The sequence below is a fragment of the Agelaius tricolor genome, unplaced genomic scaffold, assembly GCF_023055355.1.
Source record: "Agelaius tricolor isolate 1412-34295 unplaced genomic scaffold, bAgeTri1.0.p SCAF_6, whole genome shotgun sequence".
Lineage (NCBI taxonomy): Eukaryota > Metazoa > Chordata > Aves > Passeriformes > Icteridae > Agelaius > Agelaius tricolor.
The window spans coordinates 17,233,622-17,256,884 of record NW_027269266.1 but is presented as its reverse complement, the minus strand read 5'-3'; the positions used below and the strand labels follow the sequence as shown (position 1 = coordinate 17,256,884).

The window sequence follows — 23,263 nt, the reverse complement described above, 5'->3', positions numbered from 1 at the left end:
AAGTAAAAACAGCTCATCACTTGAGATACCTTCAAGAAGTTGTTCTTTCAGTTTTACTTATGCTTTATAAGTAACAACAAATGCATAAACTTTTGTGTTATGAATGCCTTTCTAGCAATGACATGTTGTCATTAATCACTATAAGATTGATTATTAACTTTCATCTCAGGCTTTTTCTCAGTGCAATAAAAAGGCTTGCCTGTACTTTTACACAAAATTATACCAAGGTAAGCTATGTTCTTATTCTGTTTTGTAGCACAAGAAGCACAATGGATACAGCCTTCTTTGGAGGATGCAGTTTGTTTTTTTCTGTGGAGAAAAAGAGGTATTGAATGCTGTGATTCTGTGCTAACCTTGCAGCAGGCACATTGCAAAACTGTCCCACAACTACACAGAACACAGAAAATTAGGACTGTGGGACCTAGTATGTTGCTGACACTTTTATCTGCAACTGCACACTTCAGCTGTCTCTTGCTAATCCTTCCCTTTCTTCAGCATGCAGTTTTTGTAGTGTATCTATGAAGAATTTAAATCTGAAACTATAGGAATAAGAAGGAAATAACAAAATAAAAAAAAATTTTGTCTTCATTTAGACTTTTCTATATTATACATAAGGGGCTTGACAAATTATTACTTATTTAGCAACATGTAAACTTTTTTCTCAAATCATTCAAATCTTTTGTATTTTAAGATTTACTATAACTTTACAATAATCTCATCTTTATTATTATTTTTAAAAAAGGATAAAAAAAGATGAGAACAGACCTTATTGTTCTTATTCTCAGCTAATAGTTTTGCTGAAAAACAGCAGAAAGAGTGGTCAGCCCTTCTTTAAGACTATCTCCCTACCCTTTCCAGTAAAGGCCAAAAGCTCAACAATCCGCTCAGCAACTTCAGCAATACTTTGGGTGATCTGAGCAACCTGATCAACTGTCAAGGAAAATGTATTCCAATAGCATGAAGAAACCTCTATCTTACATTTTAAGAAGCAGCAATAGCTTTAATACTAACTTGACCAAATCTGCACAAAAAGTCTGTGGCATAATCCAGATCACCTGGTATACAAGGTAGTAACACTCCCTGAATCCCCACAGATTTCAGCAAGGCTAGGATTTAATTCCTGATGCATAAAATCTCCAGTATTTTCTCTTATACGGACAATATAGAATATATTTTCTGCAGTTATTTTTAGCAATACTTGGATGGCTTTTGTTTTATTTAAGGGTATGTGCAAGAAGCTTGAAACTAGAAAGGCCCACTATAAACTCAAATATAAACCTTATTGATAATACCCTCCAGTATCATATTTTAATATACATTGAAAACATTGAGAAAATTTCTGCTTATACTTCAAATATACTTCTTAAACCCACGGATATTATGCTTTGATTTACACGTAAACATATCAATGATTAAAGAGCAAGACACTTACAATGGACCTGATGAATTCTTAATCTCAGGAGCAGCAGTAAATTAAAGAAGAACACGGTCTTGTTACTGGTTGTTCTTTTGTGATTAACTATTAGTTATCTGCTATGTTTGACATTCCACAGACCTATTTATTTGATTAATTTAATTGTGGCCCTAATTAATTTAATTATTTGGTAGCAAGTGCTGAGAGGCTGGTGCATTCATGGTTCTCTACATGTTGCTCAGCTGATTACCAGCTCCACAGTTTGCTGAACTGGTAAAAAGCCGCCGCCCGGTCCCGGGTGTCCCTTTCGCTTGTCTGGGTTTGATTGATGTGCCCTCTGCTCGCTTCTGTCTCCGAGCCGTCGTTCACAGATTAATGGAGGGGATGGGATTATTCACGGTGCGTTTAATCAAGCATGAAGATAAATTTTTTTGGAAGGGGAGAACCCTCCCAGTCATTGCACTTTTGAAGTGATGAGTGTACTTAAACAACTCCTTGGTTTGCGAAAATAAATAGAAAATAAAAGGGAGGGGGTGGAGGGGTGTGGGTGTGTGTGAAGGGAGGCTGCTTTACCCGAAAACACAGGGAAATTCTGGGGGAGAGCGGGAGCGGGGAACGGGATTCAGGGGGGTTGGGCGTTATTGCAGTTGTCATCCGCGAAACTGACGCACGTTTACACGGCAACTTTCGAACAAGCGGGCGGCGTTGGGCCGGGCTCGCCCCGTCCCGCGGAGCGCGGGGCTCCGGCCGGGCCCGGGGGTCTCCGCGCCGCCCGCCGTCCTCCCCCCACCCTCGCCGAGCAGCGCAGGCTGCCTCAGTCCGGGCAGCCACCCGCCCCGCTCGGAGCCGTGCCGGGGCCAGGTGCCCGGCCCGGCAGCGCCTCCCGGGACCGCCGTGCGGAGCGCGGCCCCGCCGGCAGCGGCGGGAGAGCCGGGGAAGCCCCGGCGCCTGCGCCCCACCGCGCTCTGCGGAGGGGGCGGGGGGCAGAGCGAGGCGGCGGCCGGGACCGGCCTCAGGCGAGCCCCCTGCCCGCACTTGCGCGGCGGGGGCGGCGGCAGCGCTGCGGGCCGGGGGAGCGCCCGCCCCACGCCGCTGCCCTCGGCCCCGCACCAGCGCCGCCGGCCTCGGAAACCGCCCCGAAAAAGAGAGAGAGAGAGAGAGAACTTGTTCGTCCGTCCCCGCCTGCCTCCCCGCCGCCCGCGCATCCTCTCCCGCGGCGCATCCGCCCGCCCTCCGGGTCCTGCTCCCCCCGTACTCGGGGCCGGTCCGCTGGCTCCGGCTGGAACGTTTCCCCGCTGGTTCCCTCGGAGGGGTTTAGTCGGTAGCGGTACACCGAGGAGAGGCTCCCTCCCTCAGGCATCCTGTCTCACCCTGCGGGGGAAGGGAGCTGGGTGGGGGCAAGCCAGGAAGGGAGGATCTCAGTGGCTCTCCTAAAATCTATCTGCAGACTGCGAGGAGGGAAGAGTTTGGCACTTCGCAGCGAGGCTGGGCTTGTTTTCCCTAGCGGTGATGCCGCTGGACTGAGAGCGGCGCGGCCGCGCGAGTTCGGGGGACGGAGCCCCCCCCGCCTCCTTCCAGCGCCCCTCAGACCCGGTGCAGCGCCCTCAGCCCCGCGGCTCGTCCCTGCCGCCCCACTGTATGAGCGCTGCTCCGAGCACAGGGCGGCTCGGCGCCTGCTAGGGCTGCTCTCCGCCGCCCCCCGGACTTCCCCAGCACCGACGAGGAGCGGCGCGCACCCCGCACCCGGAGAGTTGTCTCGGCAGGCTCCGTGCTATGGCGAGGCTGCGGAGGAGCAAACTAGCCGCCGGATTTCTATTACTTTTCCAGTGCCTGAGCGAGCGCTGCCAGCTCGCCGGCGGGGAGACGCCGAGGCAGAGCCGCGGTAAGCGAGGCCGGTACCTGCCGGGCGGGGCCGGCCCGGGTTCTCCGCCGAGCCCGGGGCAGCGCGGCCGGGGCGGGGTCGGGCCGGGGTCGGGGGCCGGGCCGGCTCCGCAGCCCCCGCGGTGTGGGCTCTGCCGGCCGCTCCACGGGCCCGTACCCGGGGAGGGCGAACGCCGTTCGGGGCTGGCTCCCCCTCCTCCCGAGAGAGGCCCGGGGTCCCGGCGTCTCATCCTTCCTTACCCTGGTTTCTCCGGAAAGAGCTCTCTATGACTTCATTTCTTATTTTAACGAGAATTCGGGACTTTCCTCTTTTAATGAATCTGCCCCGCGATCACTGGGAGCCGGTGCTGTTCCCCTCCCCAGCCCCTCCGCGGGGTCCCCGGAGTCTCCTTCCCAGCCGCGTACGAGACGTGAGGGGCTCACCTCGAGAACCGGGAAGGGAGGGACGGAGCCCCCCGAGTCCCCGGGAGAGGCGCCCCGACAGCCTCCCCCGCCCGTTCTCCCTCCCTCCCTCCCGCGCCGGGGGCCCCCAGCTCTCCCGGCAGCGAGCCGTGGAGGGATAGCAAAGTTTCCCTGCAGATCCTGCCTGGGAGAGCTAGCGGGCACTCTCCTCCCCCGCGGAAGTCAGTAGCTTGCAGCCTTCCCTGGAAACTGGGCGTTGAGAGAAGGAGAAAGATAAAGGAAGAAGCCCCAGGCGCTGTGGGACCTGTTCCTTAGGAGCGAGAGGCTCTGTTGACTAACTTTGCTTGTCAAGTGTCAGGGTCCCCCTGTCAGTCCTTCTCGGAGACACCTGTTAATGCGTGACACACAGCACCTGTAGTGCTTGCTCTTGGGCCACTGTTTCCCACAGCATGGGGTTCCCTTTGGATCACTAAAGCCTTCTGTATCCTGCATTCCTGTGCTGTGGAGGGGAAAGCTGTTAAAGGAAATCTTGGCACATTTGCGGATAGTGAGAAAGGTCGTGGGGTTTGTGTGTCAGGGGACCTTTCTGCAGCAGATTCTGGCTTACAGGTATTTTCAAAAGCTGTGCCTGTGTAGTAGAAATACCAGCTAGATTATTAATAGATGGAACACGCCTACCAGCTTCCCTGGTGCACCAGAACTGCCCCTTCCTCCTTTCCTTAAAGGTTTGATACAAGTGTGAAAAGTTTTGTGTAACTGACCCGAACAAGAGAGACTGGGTCGTTTTTTTGAATATCCAGTGAGATTATGCGCTAGACAGAGCAGGAGTTTCCCGGGCAGGGGCCCACCACTGAGTTTTGGAATTGCTAAACGACGGGGTAGCTCAGCAGGTTGCTGGGGCTCACATGTCACTTGGGGCCAAAGGGAAAAGCCGGGAGGAGAGTTTTCGTGTACTGCTGCAAACCCCATGTTGCTACACTCAGGGCTGTAGGCAACAGATGTTGGTGTTTGTTAATGTTAGTTATAAGGGGGGAAAAAGTGTAGTGGTGATATCAGAAAAAGAGAATAGCAATCTTGTGTGGTAGTGGACTGAACTCACGAAGTTTATTATCTTTCAGCCAATGTATGCAGCCAATAAAATATTAGTGCTGACTAAATGAAGTATAATATATCAGTGGGCAAATAAACACCACACAACCCTGATTTAGGCTATTAAGTTGTAGTAGTCATCAGTTTCTGTACCAGGAGGTGCTAAATAGAAGGTTTACCAGTGGATTGCTTATTCATAAATCATTTGATAATGTCTTGTGTCTTCCTGAATGTGTTATGAAGTAGGAAGGAGTTTATGATCAGGCAAATATTTTGATATTTAATACATTCTGAAGAAAATATAGCAAGTAGTTGTTTTCTTCAAGTAGCAAGATGGGCAATCTGAAGTCAGTTTTGACATCTAGATATTTATAACTTTGGCATCTTTTCCATAGTTCTTGATTTAAGAAAAAACTATGCTATTACAATAATAATGAAAGGTTGTTTTCAAAATCTGAGTTTTATTTCCTTGTTTGTTTGTTTGCTTGTAATGCTGTAGCTATTTGTGGAAAGGAAAAAACCGGCAATGATAGAGTGTGTCCAATCAGTGAGAAGAGAAAAAAAACATGTAAAGCCAGAAATTCAACTTCAGGTTTTGTGAGTCAAAATGAAACAAGTGAAGTTTCAACGTTTTACTTTATTTAGCACCTATTGTATCCCTTTGGATCAGCTCAGATAAAACCTTTAAAGAATTAAAGAATAAATATTTAAGGTAGCTGCAAATTCTTAAGGGGATGATGCTTTTACCTTTTTGTCAAATACTCAGTAACAAACCCTTAATTGAAATGAATGGAATAACAGTATCAAGAAATGGAAACATATAGTAAGCCCGGGCAGAGCTGGATTCAGGGAGGATTTCTCAGGATGCTACCAAAGGGATACACTCTGATTTCAGCAGACGTGGGAAAAAAAAATGCAAAGGCGTTTTTTTGCCAGCTCATTAGAATTATCTTACCGCAGAAAATCAAGTCGGACCAATCCAAGTGAAATAATTTTCTAGGCATGCCGGAACTTACCTGGCTGCCCCTGGGGGTTTCCAAGCGCGGACTTTGTGCCCGGCTGAGGCTGCGCTGGCCGGAGCGGGGCTGTGCCCGCCAGAGGGCGCAGCGGCGGCCGCGCACGGCCCGGCTCCCTTCCAGCATCATCCATCCATCCATCCATCCATCCATCCATCCATCCATCCATCCATCCATCCATCCATCCATCCATCCATCCATCCATCCATCCATCCATCCATCCATCCATCCGCCCCTGGGCCTGTGCAAAACTTCCCTTTTGATGAGAAAAATGCTAAAATCCAGGATGGATGTTCTTAAACGCGAGGTTTGTGTCTATGTGTGTTTTACAGTACCCAAACTGAGTATGACATTAATTAAGTAAAGTGAAACAGACAGTCTCTTGAAAGCTCACAAAACAATTAAGGCATCCAGTTGTGTAAGTGAGGGCTCACTGTTGAAGTGCTGCCACAAAGTCTTGAAAGTGTTACAGTCTTTTGCAAATGTCATCAGTCAGAATTGGGAGGCTGTTATTGTAATTTTTATTACAATATGTCAAAGTATGTTCCAGAATCCTGATATAATTTATAATCATTGGACTTCTGCTGTCTCCAGACATCAGCATTCAGAGGAGGGGTAAAATTATTTTTATAGGATAAATTGCTATTAAGGAGTGTTTATCTATCATTTATCTACTGCTGAAATAGTAGCATTTTGATATTGCCTGAATTTTACTCTATTTAAAAAAAATCTATAATTGAGACCAAAATTTCATCATTAAACTTTAGGACCTTTAGCTTTTATCTTAGAAGTAGCAAAATAAATACAAGATTAAACAACATGTATATCAGGTATATTTTCTCTGCTTGCATTTAAGTTGTTGGGGTTTTTTTTGTACTTGATATGTAAACAAGGACTATTGGGTTAGAGATTCCTAGTGACATTTGAGAGCAAATCCTATTTCCACATCATATATATTTCACTAAGATTTATCTCTAAAGCTGAATCTCTTTTTTTCAACTTTCATACTGCTTCTTCCTCTTTTTTTTGTGGTTTTTGTCTTTGTCATTTCCTCTGAAAAAGTGGTTTGAAATACTGCTTGTAAAAGTGGATAAATTAAGACTATAGTGAGGTTGACTTCGGTCTTAAATTCAGCTTTTCAGAAACTCATTTCCACAGTAAGATCAATACTCATAGTTCATTGAAAGTTTAAAAATCCCTTGGGAAAAAGTGTTTTTGTTTGGCTCTGAATATTCCTGTTCAGAGTTTATATCCTCATACAGGTACCTAAACTCCAGCAAATACTTGACTCAGATGTTAGCTTTTGTCTGACATGTAACTTGGAGCTGATGGTAAATAACAGGGGAACTATCTCTCTACACTGTAAACAAATGTAGTTGAATGAAAAGGAGGTCTTTATAATTTGGAATAGTTATTTGTCTGGTGAAAAAATTATTAGCAGCACATACGGGCCATTTAGAGCAAAATCTTTTGACATATACTGCCTTACTGAATACCAGATTTCTCAAAAAATGAAGTTTAGGAGGGCTGTTTCCTTTCAAGGAAGAGACTCCTGAGACCATGAAGGAGGTAGATGAAGAAATGCCTAATGTCAGGTGATGAGAGACTTCCTGAGCAGAATAGTCACAGACCTCAGTATTTTTCATTAAGGACTTTTTGGCAAATTTTGGTGGAGCAGTGCTGCAGGTCTCCACACATGCACAGACCTCAGGAGATGGAGCTTTGGACCTGAAACTTGTGTTTCCTGCAGGACTGCTATGCAGTGGTGCCTGGAAAGTTGCTTTGCTTTGAAGTACACCAAATACAGCTATCACATGCTCTGTTGAATCCTACTGGTTTTTCTTCACAAAGGAGATAAAAAAATTTCATATTAAGATAAATAAAAATAAAAGCATCATTTGACCCTGCTTTTTATAAAAGTCACTGTGGTTTCATTGGACTGTGTGAATTACTGCACAGTTCTGCTGCTTGGAACTCCAAAAGCCCTGGAAAAAAGAAATCTCTGTAACATCTCCAGTTTCAAAACTTACCAAGGCTGCAGTCTGTTAGTCTGAGAACACAGCTGGAGTCACTGGTATTTTACATTCCCAGTGTGGTTCATGCTTCCTAAGAAAAATGGATACCAATGGAATTTAAGGCGGCCTTGGTTAAAGTGATCTCTCCTAAGGACTCTCTACAGAGGGAAAAAAGGTAATTTGATGAAAGCATTTATGATCCAGTACAATGAAATGCTGCAAGCTTGCCAGCAGTGTGGAATTATATCCAACTTTTAGGTTTGATGAGGGCTGAGCTGGGAGTGTTAATGCGGTGCAATTGGCAAATGCTGTATTTACTAAACTGGAGCATTGCATAATCACAGCAGGAACAAGAAGAACCTATGAGTTTGCTCTCTATGGAGAAGTTTGAAGAGAGGCCATGCAAAGTACACATGAGGATTGTTTTTGGTTGTGGCTTCTCACAAATGAGCATAAAACATTGCCCTAAAGTAACATCTATGAGTACTGGGTGCTGTGTCTCATCATGGAACACTTCCTCCGCTTTGTCCTCTTCTCTTTCATCCAGCCAATAAACTTAACTTCAGTTAGCACTCCTTGCTCTCAACATTGAGCAATCAGTTGTGCTAAGTGTTTGGGTTTGAAAGAGCTTGTGTAACCTGTTCATGTCCCTCAACCAAAGGGCAGTGTGTTAGAGTGTGTTTCTGGGCCGGATTTGACCCAACCTTCTGAAACAGGCAAATGGAGCAGGTTCTGAGGCCAGATCCAGGGTCAGGCTTGGTGCTTGAGTTGAACACAGTTTCAAAAGTAGCATCTAGATGGGATGATCCATCAAGAGAAATGTAAGGATTGATATGAAGGTAGGTACAAGACATCACAAGAATGACACCTGTGCTCTACTCAGCAGTGATAAGATCCCAAGAGTTATATTTTCTTCAGTTTCAAGCACTGCACTTTCAGAAACATATGGACTAATTGAGGACTGTCATGTGAAGAAAAAAGGAAAGAACACTGCTCTAGAGAATAAAACTAAGAGATGACATGGTAACAATCTTAAGTTGTGTAAAAGGCTTCCACAGAGAAGGAACTTGTCTTCAGCAGCAACTAATGACTGAAATTGAAGTAAAGCAGATTCCCATATGATAAGGCTAGAGGAACAGATTATCTATGAGTATTCTTCATCACTGAAACAGGTTAGATAAACATATGTCCAAAATGTCATTCCATCAAAAAAGACAGCTGTTCCTGCCTTGGAGCAAATAGCTGGACAGTGTGACCTTTCTAGATGTCACCCAGCTATCTGGAATCATTCTGTGTGGATAGCTTTAAGTGCACAGGGGCTCGCCTTGAACTCTGCAGCTAGATAAAATACAAGCAGGAATTCTAGTGCTCCCTTAGCTCGAGGCCTGTCTCTCATTTCCTATGATATACGTGGGTTCAATGTGATTTTAACATACACTTTCTGTGGCTGTAGATGAGTTAAGGACATTTAAAATTCTGCTGTAGTTAGTGTTCTTATGTCATGAAATAAAGCTTGTAAAATCAGATTTTGTTCTTACTTTTTTAGAACTTTTACTTTTTAATATGAAACACTGTCTAGGTTCCATTATAAGCAGATAATTTTTTTTTAAGATATTCTCATGGTGACATTTTTGGTCTTTAGGCAGAATCACTTATCTCGTGCCATTTTGTTCAGTGAACAATCCTTGACAGGAATAGGAAGAGTTCCACAAAGGGAATATATAAACCTTTCCATTTAACCTTTCTCTGTCAGTGTTTCAAATATATGTTGTGTCAGAGTTGATGCTAGGATCTCCATTCCTTTGCTTTACAGATGTAATTGAACTGTGTCAAAGGGCTGCTTATGTTTCAGGGATGCAATGCCATTTATAATATTTACTGCAGCTTTGCTTAACTGCTGTCATAGGGCACATTCTCTTGGAAGTTTCAGCTGCATTTAGTAGCAGAATAGGATGCAGTGGTTACCCAGTAATAAGCACTTAGAGTTGTATTTAATTTTTTCTTCTATTCATGCATTACCCTTTTTTTCCCCCTTTAGTCGTAATTTACGAACTGCATCTCTGCTGAATAATTACATCTTTTCTTCTTTTTCTTCTTTTCAGCAACAGGAGTTGCTGCTAGGCTAGACTAGGCTAGTTGTAAAAGGCAAGTATCATCCACTGTAAATTCAGTGTTTTCTGAAGGGTTAAGGTTTGTTCATCACTATGCAGATTCTTCTTTTATGAAGAATCATAAAAGCTGAACCAAAAATCCATTGGAAAACGTAGTCTTGGCCTCCATAGAGCCCTGGGAGCTGGCATGAGTCTTTCTTGTGGTAGTTCCTCCATGATATTCTCCGGCTGCATGTTTCTGCTTTCCTGTGTGGGTTAAAAGGGCTCTCCATTCAAATTTGCAAGCAAAACAATGTGCATCTGCAATTCAACCTCAGCCCCCCGGGCTAGAAACCCAAGGCCCTCTGTAAGGAACTTCTTTGTGGCAAAACAGGTGTCAGAGTTCCTGGCTCCATCCTCTTTTGCCCCATCCTGCATCTCCTCCTTGCCCTTCCTGCTTGTTTCAGAGATTGCTTCCTCCTCACTTGCATTGTTTCAGCAGCTGATGTGGCCAGGCTCTAGGTCAGATGGATCAGACCTGCTCTTGTTAGTCAAGAGGGATTTAAAAAAGAGAGAGAGAAACAGAAAAGACTACATTTCAGAAGAGGTAGTGGAGGTGAAAATAAAATTATAAGGAGGATGAACGTAGTATTTTGAAACCTGTGAGCATTATAAATCCTCTTAGAACAATATAAAAACTCTGGAAAAGTAGAATAGCTGAATTCTGTTCAATACTACCAGGTGTTATGTAGGTTTAGTCAAAAAATGCTCAAAGAAAAAACTAGCTGAAATTGGAAAATTATGTTAAAGTTGACATGCTCTTGTCAAGTATTTCACTAGTAAGTGACAAAACAAGTAGTTGTGAGATTGTTGTTTTGATGATGATAAAATATCTCATTTCACATTTTGCATTTGGACCTTTAACTTAGAACTTTTGTATTATATATAAACACAATTAAAAAGCACTTTGATTTGAAGTTTATGTGTGCGTATTTACATGTTTTAATTTAATTTCCTACAGCAAGCATTGACTATTCACTTTTAACCTGAATAAGATCAAAATTTGGATGAGGGTGGGAAATTAACTTTTTAGTCATCTCTAATTGAGACTTATTGCTGTTGAGAATTTGTCTATGTAAGCCCTGTAAGACCAGGCCATTTTATCTTGTAATAAAACTTACTTTTATTTCATGACAGGAAAGGTGAGAGTGGCTGAAATGGACAGTTGTCTTGATCATCCAGCTGGGGTTTGGGGGTTTTGGTTCTTTATTGTATATTTCTCATTCAGGTTGCTTCTTGGTTAATAAGATATACATGAGGCAACAAAATTAAATGAGCATATTTTTCAGATTGCAGCTGCTGTAAAGATAATAGATTTATGTTTTACTTGCATTGAAGGTATTTATGGACTAGAAGTTTAGCATTTGGTGTATTGCAGAAACCTGACCTCAATATCAACACAATTTATTACTGAATCCTATTTAAAGTTATATGTACACTGATCTAAACTATAGTCTCAAATAAAATGGTTAACATGAATCACCATTATAGATTGTCATCAATTCTGGTTTCCATTTACTTTTTATTACGTCTGTTATTCATGTCCTTTTTAAAAAAGTTTTTATGGATTAAGAATGTGTAATACAATGCTTTTTAGTTTATTATGCAAGCTCTACAAGACTAAATAACTGAAATGTACAGTTGTACACTGGAGAAGTACACAGCTTTTCATGTTTACATTCAACCACAGAAACCCAAAGGGTTCGTTCCCTATCATATATCATGCTATGTAACAACATAATTGCTTTCAGTTTTGCTAATGTTAATGAATTTATCCTTCCCAAACCTTTCCTGTAAGCTGTTTGAGACATTTCTATCTTTCCAGTGCACAAATGATACAATAACAGTAGTAAGTTGTCCTAAAAATTTCTTACCTAGGACAGCATAGCTAAGAAGGGATCACTTAGGTCAGCAAGTATTTCCTTGAGAGGAGAAGCAGTTGTGTTGTGAGAGTCTGTTCCACATGCCCCCATGCACCACAGGCCATCAGTAATGTGCTTCACTTTAACAACCTTTGGGCATGTGGTAAAATTGCAGCAGACCCAAGTATAATGTGCCACAGCATGTAATGAGGTCATTGAGCTTGAGTTACTACAGTAGCAAAAAAAACCCCAAAAAATCTAGTATGCTTTGTTTGAAGTCTTGTAGGTCTTTATCTGGTTTTTCTTAGCCTGGTTTTTTTTCATTTATTTTTTGACTTAATATACTTGGCACTTTCAGCCCCTGGTTTTTTCATGCACAATTACATGGACAATGATTGCAGAGTTGGTAACACTGGTTTTGATTCAATTCAGAGCCATTTTCTAGAATAACATTAAAGACCTGCAAAATTACTCTTCTTAGAGAAAACTCATCAATTTGAATGGAGGGAAGAAACTACCACTGTCTTTTGTCAGCCTCTTGAGCTCACCCCATACATCCCAAAGCACCCTGAAAAAGTGTTCAAAAGGAGGAGAGATTATGCTGCACCTCAGCTGAGATGCCTGAGGATTGGAAGGTCTGCCTTTTCATATTGTGCTGTACTGCAAGCTTGGATCCAACTTGTGTTCTTGATTTTGTTTAGGTGCTCTGATATTGAACCCCTGACTTTTGATTCCCATCACTTGTCAGCAAGCAGTTTGTATGCTCTACTTCTCCACTGCTGTTCTCAGACCATACTTGTCTTACAGCTTGCTTGATTGTTCCCAGTATCATAGATTTGTGTTTTATATTCATAGTTTTCTTATTCTTGGAAGACCTTGTAAAAGTCAGGTAATATCCTAGTTTTGTGAGTAAGAAGGTGGCTTTAAAAAGTGACAGCTTTGCCAGAATTAAAGATTCCTTGTTTGCGTATCAAAGTATGAGTTGAATTTTTCTGCAACAGGAGATCTTTTGAGTTTCCCCTTGTTTCTTCAAATTCAGGGGTGTAGTTTCTCTCTGCATTCTTATCCTTCAGTTCCCTAATCTCAGGTTTTAAATCCCAGTCAGACCTCTGATCAAGTAACCTGTCTGTCTGGAAAAAATCCAGATTAGAGTTGACCGAAGGTTCTGATTAGTGCAAGCTTAGTCTTGGACTGCTGCTGATTTTGCCATTTCTGATACTCCTTCTTCACTCAGGTTTGCATCAGGAGAGGGGTTTTTCTCTCAGCTGTTTATATAACATATCCCAAACTGCAGCATTTTATAGTCTAGTGTGATAAGTTCTTTTCCCAAACACAAGCATGTCTGAAGGATAGACAAATAGAGAAATACTGGGTCAGATTTCTGCCTGTTGGCACTTTGACAACTTGAAAAGACTGTGTCCAAATATTTTTTGGTTTTGTCATTGAGTTCTTGGAGAGAAGAGAACGATGGTGTTCCACAAACTGTAAAATTATTTTTCCTGTAATTAAACTTTAAAAATAAGAATCCAGATTCAGAAATTGCTAGTCAGAAGAAAGAATTCCAGAACATTTGGGTTAAAACCCTGCTGACCAGAATGCTTTGATTGCTCAAAAAGTTTATCATCTTAAAAAAGCAATCATTGCAAGATGTAAATTATTATTTCGCTTGATAAATATGATAGCAGCCTTTACTGGGACTGTAACTCCATGACCTTTTAAGGAAAAAGATTATTGGCAAATGATCTATAACACATGTATGTATACACCATCCATGTATAATGCTGTGCCTCTGATGCTATAAATCATGCTGAAGTTTCCTGTAGAGTGAGTGTCTTGCTGAAAACAGAACTGATAGATCAGCAGACTGGTGCTTTTCAGCATGTGCTGTTTTATCACTGATGGTGGGTTTTGTTTGTTCTGCAGGAATAGCGATAAGTTAAAAAAGTTGTATTTTAAAAAGCTGTTATTCTTATTTTGCAAAGTATTTGTGTTTCTCTCCTCCCACCTAAGTTTGGAAAGAAATTTACATCATTTAGGTCATAGATCTAATAGAGCCATCAATTGGGGGGAAAACCCCAACAAAACAAAAGAAAGCAACAAGAACAATAAAACCAAAAAGGGGGGGGAAGGAGTAGTGAGGGAGAGCAGGAATGAGGGGAGGAAGGGGGAGGAGGAGCAACCCACCAGAAAAATAACAAACCAAACCTCAAACAGATTGCACACTTTGGAGCATTTGGAGTTGCATACCTAGGCTTCAGTTATGGAAAACTTCCCTTATTTAGAGCTGTGCTTATATGCTTGCTCAACAGTATCATTCTATACAAATGGTGTCCTACAGATGAGGGGACTGAAAAAGATGTAGATGTTTAAGATTTTCATCTGGCCTCAGACTTTGGAATGTAGCTGACCCAGAAGTCCCAGTACATTTGCAACAGAGGCAATAATTTTTGCAGCCTTGTTGAAGATCCTGAAATGGTTTGAGGGGAAAAGGGTCTTTCAGCAGGCAGAAAAGACTGACCTCCCTGTATAGTTGTAGTGGATAACAGCACTGAGTAATCTCTTCTAATGCATGTTGCATTGTTCTTTAAGAGCTGGACACGGGGATTTATTTTTTTTTCCTAATGTGATGTGGAAGACACATTTAGGAGATGCACAAACTAAATATTCACTTAGATTTTATGATCTCTCTCCAAGGGACTGAAATGTGGCCTGAGCTTGAGAAGCAATAAGTACACATGGCTCACATCAAATTTAAGTGCAAACACTTATTCCATGCTGCTTCTTGAATGCAAATTTATGTTTTATTGTCCTGCTTTTTTACACAAAAACATTGCTGTTAGCTTCAAGTGATGACCCAGAGATGTTAGTGAATCACATTTTTATCCCTAAGCTTGTATAGATAATAAATTGAAGGTGAAGTCTTCAGGATAGGAAGTTATATCCAGCTTTGTCTTCAGCAGTTTGCTCTAGTTAGAGCACGTTGTAAAATAAAATTAGTCCTTTCAGCTTTAGCTTTGACCCTCCCATGCCTGTATTTGAATTTTATTATTTTATCCTATTTTGCTGTTTTATGGCACGGCCTAGTGGGGGTGCATACCAAGCCAGCATTCCTAGTGAAACTTAAAAACTCTGTGGCCAGAGAGATTGTCCAGTGTTTGGTTATATTTTCTGCTGTCATAATTACTTTTATTGATCATCATAAATCCACTGTAGTTTTAACTTCATCTCTCTCCCTGAGAATCTGAGACAGATGCTAGTACAGTTGTAGAGCCAGCCAGTTGTCCCTCTCTTTCCAATAATCTTTTGTTTGGAGATCTAAGGAAATTTTTAAGTAGAATTCAAATACGTTTTGAGGTTGGCCATAAAGCAGGAGAACACAAAGAGAAAAAAGATTTAAAAGATTTAAATTCAATATAAAAAGCAAAATAGTTGCTACCCTTGCAAGCCTCAATTTGGCACAGAACCTGAAAATGTGACTGAAGCGTGTGCTTGAAGAGAAGTGCATATGTAAAGCCTTCACCAAATGACTTGTGCTAGAACATGCTGGTAGGTGTTGCTAAAATATCTATAGGGCCTTTTATATGTAGAATTTAATTTAGGGAAAAAGAAAGAGGTTATATTCTACCCTTACATGCTTCAACACAGCCACAGTTTACTCCTAAAAGAGCAGCTTGAGCCAATTGGAAATGAGTCTTCAGCCCACAAAGCCTTGCCTCTAATTCTGTAGTGTGCTCAGCAGTGCTCAGTGCATGGGAAGTGTTGCAATGTGGGATTTTGGTCACAGGACAGCTTGATGCCACTTTCCCACAGGCAGCAAGCATGGCTTGTGTGCTCCCAGGAAGAATGAATGAATGGGGGGATTTTTTACCTCGTTACTGAAAAGCTACTCTATACTTCAAAGTTGTTCATTATACTCTTTGAAGGCATTTGGGATTTGGAGGCTGAAAGGTTCTGGATGCCTGTTTCTTTGTTGATGCTTTTATTTGTATTATTTATTTATAATACATGATCATTTAGTTTGCTTATATCTAGGGGTAAAGGAAGTGCATTTGGTTTTAGAGTGCTTTAGACTCTTGAAATGGGGAAAAGAGAAGCAAGAAGAGGAGTCCATGAGTTGACTGTGAGAGCTATAAGACTATTTGCTGGGCAGGAATGAAAGACCTGATTCAATTCTCTCTATACATTTTAGCAGCTGTATTAATTCTGTGGGGCTATTCAGCCTGGAAGTCTAGGGAGAGAGATCAAAACATCCATGTGAATTAAAAAAATAGGTTACTTTGAGGACAAATATTCTGCTTCTGTAATTTAAATCTGTAGGGAGCCAGAGAGGGAAGATAGGAAAAGATATATTCAGAAGCTCTGTAGAACTCTATAGAGAAGCTGTGTCCATTTAGAGGAAAATGCTGCATTTGCTATTCTAATTTGGTTTCTTTTTCAGTATCAAAAAGTAATTATTAAAAAAATAAAATTTAAAAAAAAGGTACCTTCTCTGATTCTGTTCTCCTGAAAATCACAGAAAGGAAGAAGGAAGTGTCTGTTGCACAGTTTTAGGAATGTTACTAACTTCTAAATTATATAGGACAGGTAAAATAGGAAGGAAAGCTTCCCAACTTTTATCTCCCTGCCAGGTGACTGCTATTATCAATGGCTGCCTTGTAAAAAAATATATATGAGGAATGAAAAGACTTTTTGTCTGGGTTTGCTGGGCTATGCTTCTAGGCATTCAGGAGCTTCCTTTTTCATCACAGAACACCTGTTTCAGCCAGGCATCACAGGATGGGGGGAGCAAAGGCCAGGAAGGCAAAGTGGGACCCTTCTGGTCTGTGGCATTTCTTCAAAGCTCCAGTTGTTTCCATGTTCTGTAAACATGTTTTCTGATGGGAAATGAGGGAAAAAAATTGAATAATAGTGATAAAGAAAACTACAGGCTGTTTGCTTGGCCCTATGGTAATTTCCTGTATCCTTCCAGCTATACTGTGGCGATAGTGGTTTAGCTTGTAACTTGACAGAGTAGACTCTGACCATCCTTGAGGCAGTAAATCCCAGCAGAAAGCACTAAGTTATAACACAAAATAATGCTTCATTAAACATGGCATGCTGAATTTAAAACATGTTCTGCTCTCCTTGCACATCCCTCTGCAGTTGTGGGTTGTATTTCCTTAATTTGTTAACTGACATGGTAGATCACTTACCTTTGTTTGCTGAGGCAATTGCTCCAGTCTTCAACATTCCCAGGAATCCTAAACGGTGCTTCTGATCAGAGATGCCCATCTCCCTCAAGTTGCTCTTTTTATCAGTAATGAGGCATCTCTGCTCTTACTCACTTTGGGATTTTGATATCCACCTGCCAAGGTATTAGTGGGAAGTTCATTGACCTATACCTATTCCTTCTGTTTATATGCAGCCAGCCAGCTGGCATCTGATGGCCATCCATTCTACATGCTCAATGAAAACTTCTATGTACATTTCATGATTTAAAATCATGTCATGTGCTTTTTCTCCCTCCCATCTCTCTTGGTATTTATGCTGTAATATATTTTACTTATTATTTGTGGATTTAGAGCAGATGGATTTGAATTTTGATAAACCTGTTTATAATGTTTTCCATGGGTTTCATCACCACCATTTTTTTTAAAAGACTGATGAATTAGCAATAAAACTGCCACATCTAATATCTGTTATTATTTCTTTTCATTTTACCAAAGGATCACCTGAGTATTGAATGACTTGCCAAGATGACACACAACAAATTTTGTGTAGAAATAAGAAAAAAATCCCACAGTTTTAATTTGTGTTATCATATTTAACCTTCAAAGCAGACACCATCACTTTGTAGTGATGGAACTATGAACTTAAAATTGAATATAGAAGAGCTACTCACTAAAACAAAAGCCAATAGCATCTTTCTGTCAGAACTCCACCATCCACCAAGAGCTTTTGAACTTCCATTTAAATATTTGGCACTCCAAGATTGGTTTTTTACTCTCCCTGTTGCTGCAAGATGGCATTCAAGCTTACTGCTGAGTCGAGCTGCAGTCTCTTAAATTAAGGAATCTATTTTGCTTCCATGAGAATTCTAACATATGCTTTAAAGGAAAAAAAACCCCAAACAAATCAACTACAAAATCAAAAACAACACCAAAAAAATATCCACAAAAACAATTTCACCAAAACAAAAGCCTTCCGCTCTGGCTGAAGCTATTAGTTTAGTTATGGATTGTATTTACTTGCCATTTTAGATTTTTAAACAGTTTTCTGCAATTCTCTTCTCCTTTTTCTCCTCTTTTGACTTTTTAATTTTTCAATGCTGTGAGCAAGAAGTAGAAATGGAAGTTATATGAGGCCAAAGGAACAGTCAGAGACCCCCACTGTCCTGGAGTAAAGGTTTGGCAGGGAAGTGGAGGCCTGGAAGGGTCTAGGTTTACATTCAGCATCATTTACATCGTTGTGAAGAATATAATGAGGGTCAAATCTTAGAAGAAAAGAAATCTGGAGAAATGCCATAGCCCAGGGACAGTTACATATACCAAGACCTTTTTTCAAATGCTGCCTTCAGATGTTTCTGTTCAGTAAGAGCATGAGGTCCTTTGCCTCAGTGTGCAAAGGGAAAATAAAAATCATGTGACTCCCTAAAATTCCTGCTGGCCTACATATTAAACATACCTGGTCTTTCTCTAAATTACACTACATAGTCACAGGAAGCAAGAATAACTTAATATTGTAACTGAGCTTGGTTTTGGGACCTACCAGAAGCAGAGGTACTCCAAAATTTAAGCTCTGGTGTTAGAAGAGTCACATATTCTTTAGGATGTGGAATCCAGCACAATGATTTTTGAGATTCTTTCCTTGATGGAAAGATTTTAGAGAGTGTAGTTTAGAAATAGAATCACAGAATCCTTCATCACCTCATTTTGCCTTGAAAAAGATATGCTAAGTCACCAAAGAGCTGTTCCCAAATAAATAATGGCCAAGAAAAGGCAGCCAAATGTGACCTATTAATTTTCTTCTGCAATAAATGCATCTGAGCATTTAATCTAATATAAAGACCTCTTGTGATATAAAAGTAATGACCTGCATGATTTATTTTTTTAGGTCTGCTGTAAATTAGATGCATCAGTTGGATGTTTTGGGTTTTTTTCTAAAGAACCATTATCTGGTTTGGGAGTTTAATAAAGTCATTGAGTTTAATTATTGTCTCATTTCTGAAAGAGATACAATTGCACTAATATTTAGAGCAGATTTCTAGGAAAAAAATATGTTAAAAGTTTTCTAATCCTTTACTTAATAACTTCCATGATACATGTGCTCCATTTAGCTTGGAATGTCTGGTTTTACAACAACCACAATACATTTGGAATGTTCTCCACAAAAATGAAAATATGAAACTTTAATGAATAAGATTAATATAGCTTACAGTTGTGCCATGCAATTCTGCAACTGTTACTGTACAGTTCCCTAAGTGCTTAATCTTGGGCATTTACCACTGACGTCAGTGGGAACTAAGTGCCCAAAATCTCCTTAAGCACTTCTAGATGTGTGGTATGCAAGGTTATATTTTACATTTAGTTTATTTTTGCATGCATTTATTTTCTATTCAATTTCAAAATAATGTCAGGTAAAGTGGGAGTTTTTGCAGCTTAGCAAGCAATTCACTTGGGAGCAAATTTAATTTCAGCCATTTAGTCTTTGAAATCAAAATAGTAAAGATAATAGTTAGTCTTGGGACCAATAGTTTCTGATCAGCAGTCTGCTGTACTCAACAGGACTTTTGAATATGTGTTTCTTGAAGAACATTTCCCATTGGTTCCTGAAGAGCTCAGCTCTGCTGGTCTGGGAAGCACAGAGCTCTATGTACAAGAGGTTGCCAGGTCTTATGGAGCCCTTCAGCTAAATAATGTTTAAAGAAATGTAAACTGTCCCAACTGTGTAGGAAGGATGTAAAATAAATTAGAAATATTTAGAAGGAGCTGTGGGACATTGTGAATTTACATATTGAAAATACTTGTGAACCCATTTTAACATTCAGTATGTAACTTCTTATAAAAATGGAAAGATAGGAGGATGTTGTAGGTACTTGTATCACAGAATCACTGAATATTCTGAGTTGCAAGGGGCCCACAAGGACCACAAAGTCCAGCTCTTAAGTCAACAGCCCATACAGGGGTTGAATCCACAGCCTTGGCATTTTTAGCAGAAGGCTCTGACCAACTGAGCTATATATGCATATGTGAAAATATTGTCATATTTAAAGAGAAGGCTGCGCATCAGTTATACAATAAATTTTGTTTGTTTTCATTCCTTATTTGCGTATCCCTACACTGATTTTATATAGTATATTTTATATACACTGATTTTATATAGCCTTATAGTAAGGATATTACTTTGAATATTTGGTGTGCTTACTTCCCAGAGGTACCATTCCTTTTACTCTTCTCAGAGCATATTCCACTCCTAGTTTTGCTTTCATTTATTGATGGAATGTCATGTATTAAGGAAATACAATCTTCTTTATCCTAGTTTAATTACCGTTTTCAGTATTTTGTCATCTTTTTAATACTCAGTACTAATCAAAATCATAATTCAATAAACTGCAAAGAGCATCTAGTAATTATCTTTTCTCAATATTTACTGTTACTTTTCCACTTTTGACTTCTATTAGTAACTCATACAGTTTCTAATAGTACCTCATAGTGCATTCAAATAAAGTGACTACCTAGAGACATCAGGGTTCTTCTGACTGTTTTTTGCTAGTCTTTATACAAGAAACTGTGCACAGCTATATCTATGGATGTTAGTCTAAATTTGCTTTCCTTACTCTGGCAAAAATCCTAGTGGCTTCAGTAGTAATTTGCCTGTTAAGGTTTCACCTGTCCCTGATGGAGAAGCCTAGAGTCCCAGGGGAAGAAGGCAGGTGAAGCTCACAGAACTCTCCAGAATGAGAGGATGATGAGTCTGCTCACCCAGTGTGTGACACAGCTCTTGGAGGATGGGTGACCTTCTCCCTGAGTCTGTGGCACAATGAAGTGGGGCCTTCCAAGGCTGTTAAACCTGGGGGCTAAAACTCATGTTGAAACAAAAGCCAAATCATGTGGTTTTAATACTGTAGTAGGTATTTACTGCTTCAAAACTCTCCACAGGCTGCAGGATCAAGTTTCAAGGGGGAAAATCCCCTACTTGCTTATACATCTAATTAGTTTCTCTGTAGCAGGTGGATACTTTTTTTTTGTTTAGCATGAGTTATATGCTTATCATATAAAAGAAAATAGAGGAATAAGCTTAAATTGAAACAAGATGATTGGGGTTTACTACTCTTATAATACTGTTCTTTTATTTGGGGAAGCAGGAACTGAAGAGATTGGGAAAGCCTGATGACTTTTCATATATAGACCTCATTGGCAGATATGCCTATGTAATTTCCTGCTCTTGAGAGTTTTATGACCTCTTCAGCCCTGAGTTGCTGTCTTTTACTGCAGCCCTCCATCTGCTGAAGAGAATGAATCTTGCAAGAAGTAGTTATAAGAAGAGAAGGAGCTTTGTTCCTCTCCCTTAGCAAACCATTACCAGCTTCCTCAGGATTCTTCATTAGGACACCTGAAGTGATACATTTTTAAGAGGGTTTAATTATAGGTCTAGTGAAATGTGAATAAAGAATGAACTCAGCAGGCCAACAGATGTTGAAGCAAATTATACGAAATGTTGTTGAAAGAGGAGCCTTTGAAAACATACATACTCAAAGATCTATTATAATTTATCCAACAGTTAGAGCAAAGAAATTCCCTATTGTTTTTACTTCATAATGATAATAGGAATCAAAAACATTCTCAACTGAATATCAGTCCAGGCTCAATCTGTATTTTAATAGGTGGGTTGCTTGTTTTGCAGATGGTTTTGTAAGAAACATGTTTTGTTGGTTTTTGTTTCATTTTTAAAGATGACTGAATCATGAAAATATATTCCTTCTGGGGAAGAAAAAGAAGCTTTTACCTTTTCATCCTTTGATTGTCAGTGTTTCTTCCTAGCAAAAAAAAAAAAAATCTGTTTTCTTAATTTGATAGTATGTGACATTTTGCCATATATTTAATTTGTCAAAATGAGAAAAACAGTGATGCAGGCAATTATACCCACTCTTTAGACATTTTGAAACAATTATTTTAAAATTTCAGTTACATACTGACAGTGATTTTTCCTTTTTTTTAATATCTAGGTGACTTTAAAAAGGGAAGATTATTTCTTTACTGTTTAGTGAAAAGGGATGGTGGTAGATCTTCTTTTACTTTTCTTCCCAAAGGCATTTGTTATGTATCCCATAGAAATTGTTAGTTCAAATAGGGAAAATGGTTACTAACAGAAGAACTGTAGTGGGCATGGCAAGGCTCTGTGAAGAAGAAAGGAGAAGCAGCTTCTCTCCAAGCAAACAGAGATTCTCCTAAATTGGTTTTGGCAACTGGTCTTCTTTAGTATTTCCATAATAAAATTGTCATTAAAATGGGAGTATGCTAGTAAATTCTGCTCTTGTGCTGATGATTCTTTTTAATCTGTTTCAGAGGAGGACTAGTAATTCCTGTAAAAACATAATAAGGAGATGGCAAAGTATGAAAAAGGCATGAAATATAACACAGTCAAAATTCTCACATTTGTTGATCGAAACTGAAAAATAAAAACGCCTATCATCTGCCTCCATAATGGAAAAAAGACTGGACCATAAAAATGCATGACAGATGTGGAAAAAGTGGTTGTCTTACTAAAAGACATGAGAACCTGAATCTTTTTCAGCAGTGGGAAAGTACACTGATATAACTGAGCATAAAATATTTCATATAGTTCTGATCATTCATTTGCTATAAAAACTCATTCAAATTGCAAAAGGTGCAGAGGAAGCCTATTTGGGACAAACAGGTCAAATAATTTTCTGTGAGGTAGGATAAATTTCTTTAGTCTCACAAAATAAAGTCTGGAAGAAGTTGTAATACCTTTCTGTAAATATATTTCAGGAGAAAAAAACAGAGAAGAGAAGATATTTGAGGGAAAGATCAAATAGATATATATTGGCCATGAATAAATTTATGCAAATACAAAGATCAATAACCAGCAGAGAAGGGGTGTTATGAATGTGATTCCCTTTCAAAGTCAAAGAGATTTCTAATGAGTCCACACCTAAATTTTATGGAATATTATGTAGGGGATACACATCTGCAGGGTACTGCTGTCCTAAATCTGGTGTTACTGCTACATAACTTCACCTGCTCCTTTTGAGTCCTGTAGTGCAGTGCTGCAGAGGAAAGTGTTTTGTCCATCTTGGGAGGTAATAAATTAGTCCTTCAACACTGCTCAGTCAATCTTCCACAGATAAACACCTTCAGAAGCAGTACAAGGGAAGGGTGTTGCCCAAAGTCTGTGATTGGAGATGTAAGAGAAGTAGACATGTTCACAGGCA

At 40.4% G+C, this 23,263-nt stretch overlaps 1 protein-coding gene across 1 annotated transcript in view; it reads left to right on the top strand.

The window, feature by feature from the left end:
• Positions 1–2,685: 2,685 nt before the first annotated feature.
• PLXDC2 (plexin domain containing 2) overlaps positions 2,686–23,263 on the top strand; it is a 257,288-nt gene continuing 236,710 nt past the window's right edge. The window contains exon 1 of the mRNA XM_071428845.1: positions 2,686–3,296. Within this exon, the coding sequence (XP_071284946.1) occupies positions 3,188–3,296 (109 nt within the window). The 5' untranslated portion in view covers positions 2,686–3,187. The remainder of the gene's footprint in view (positions 3,297–23,263) is intronic.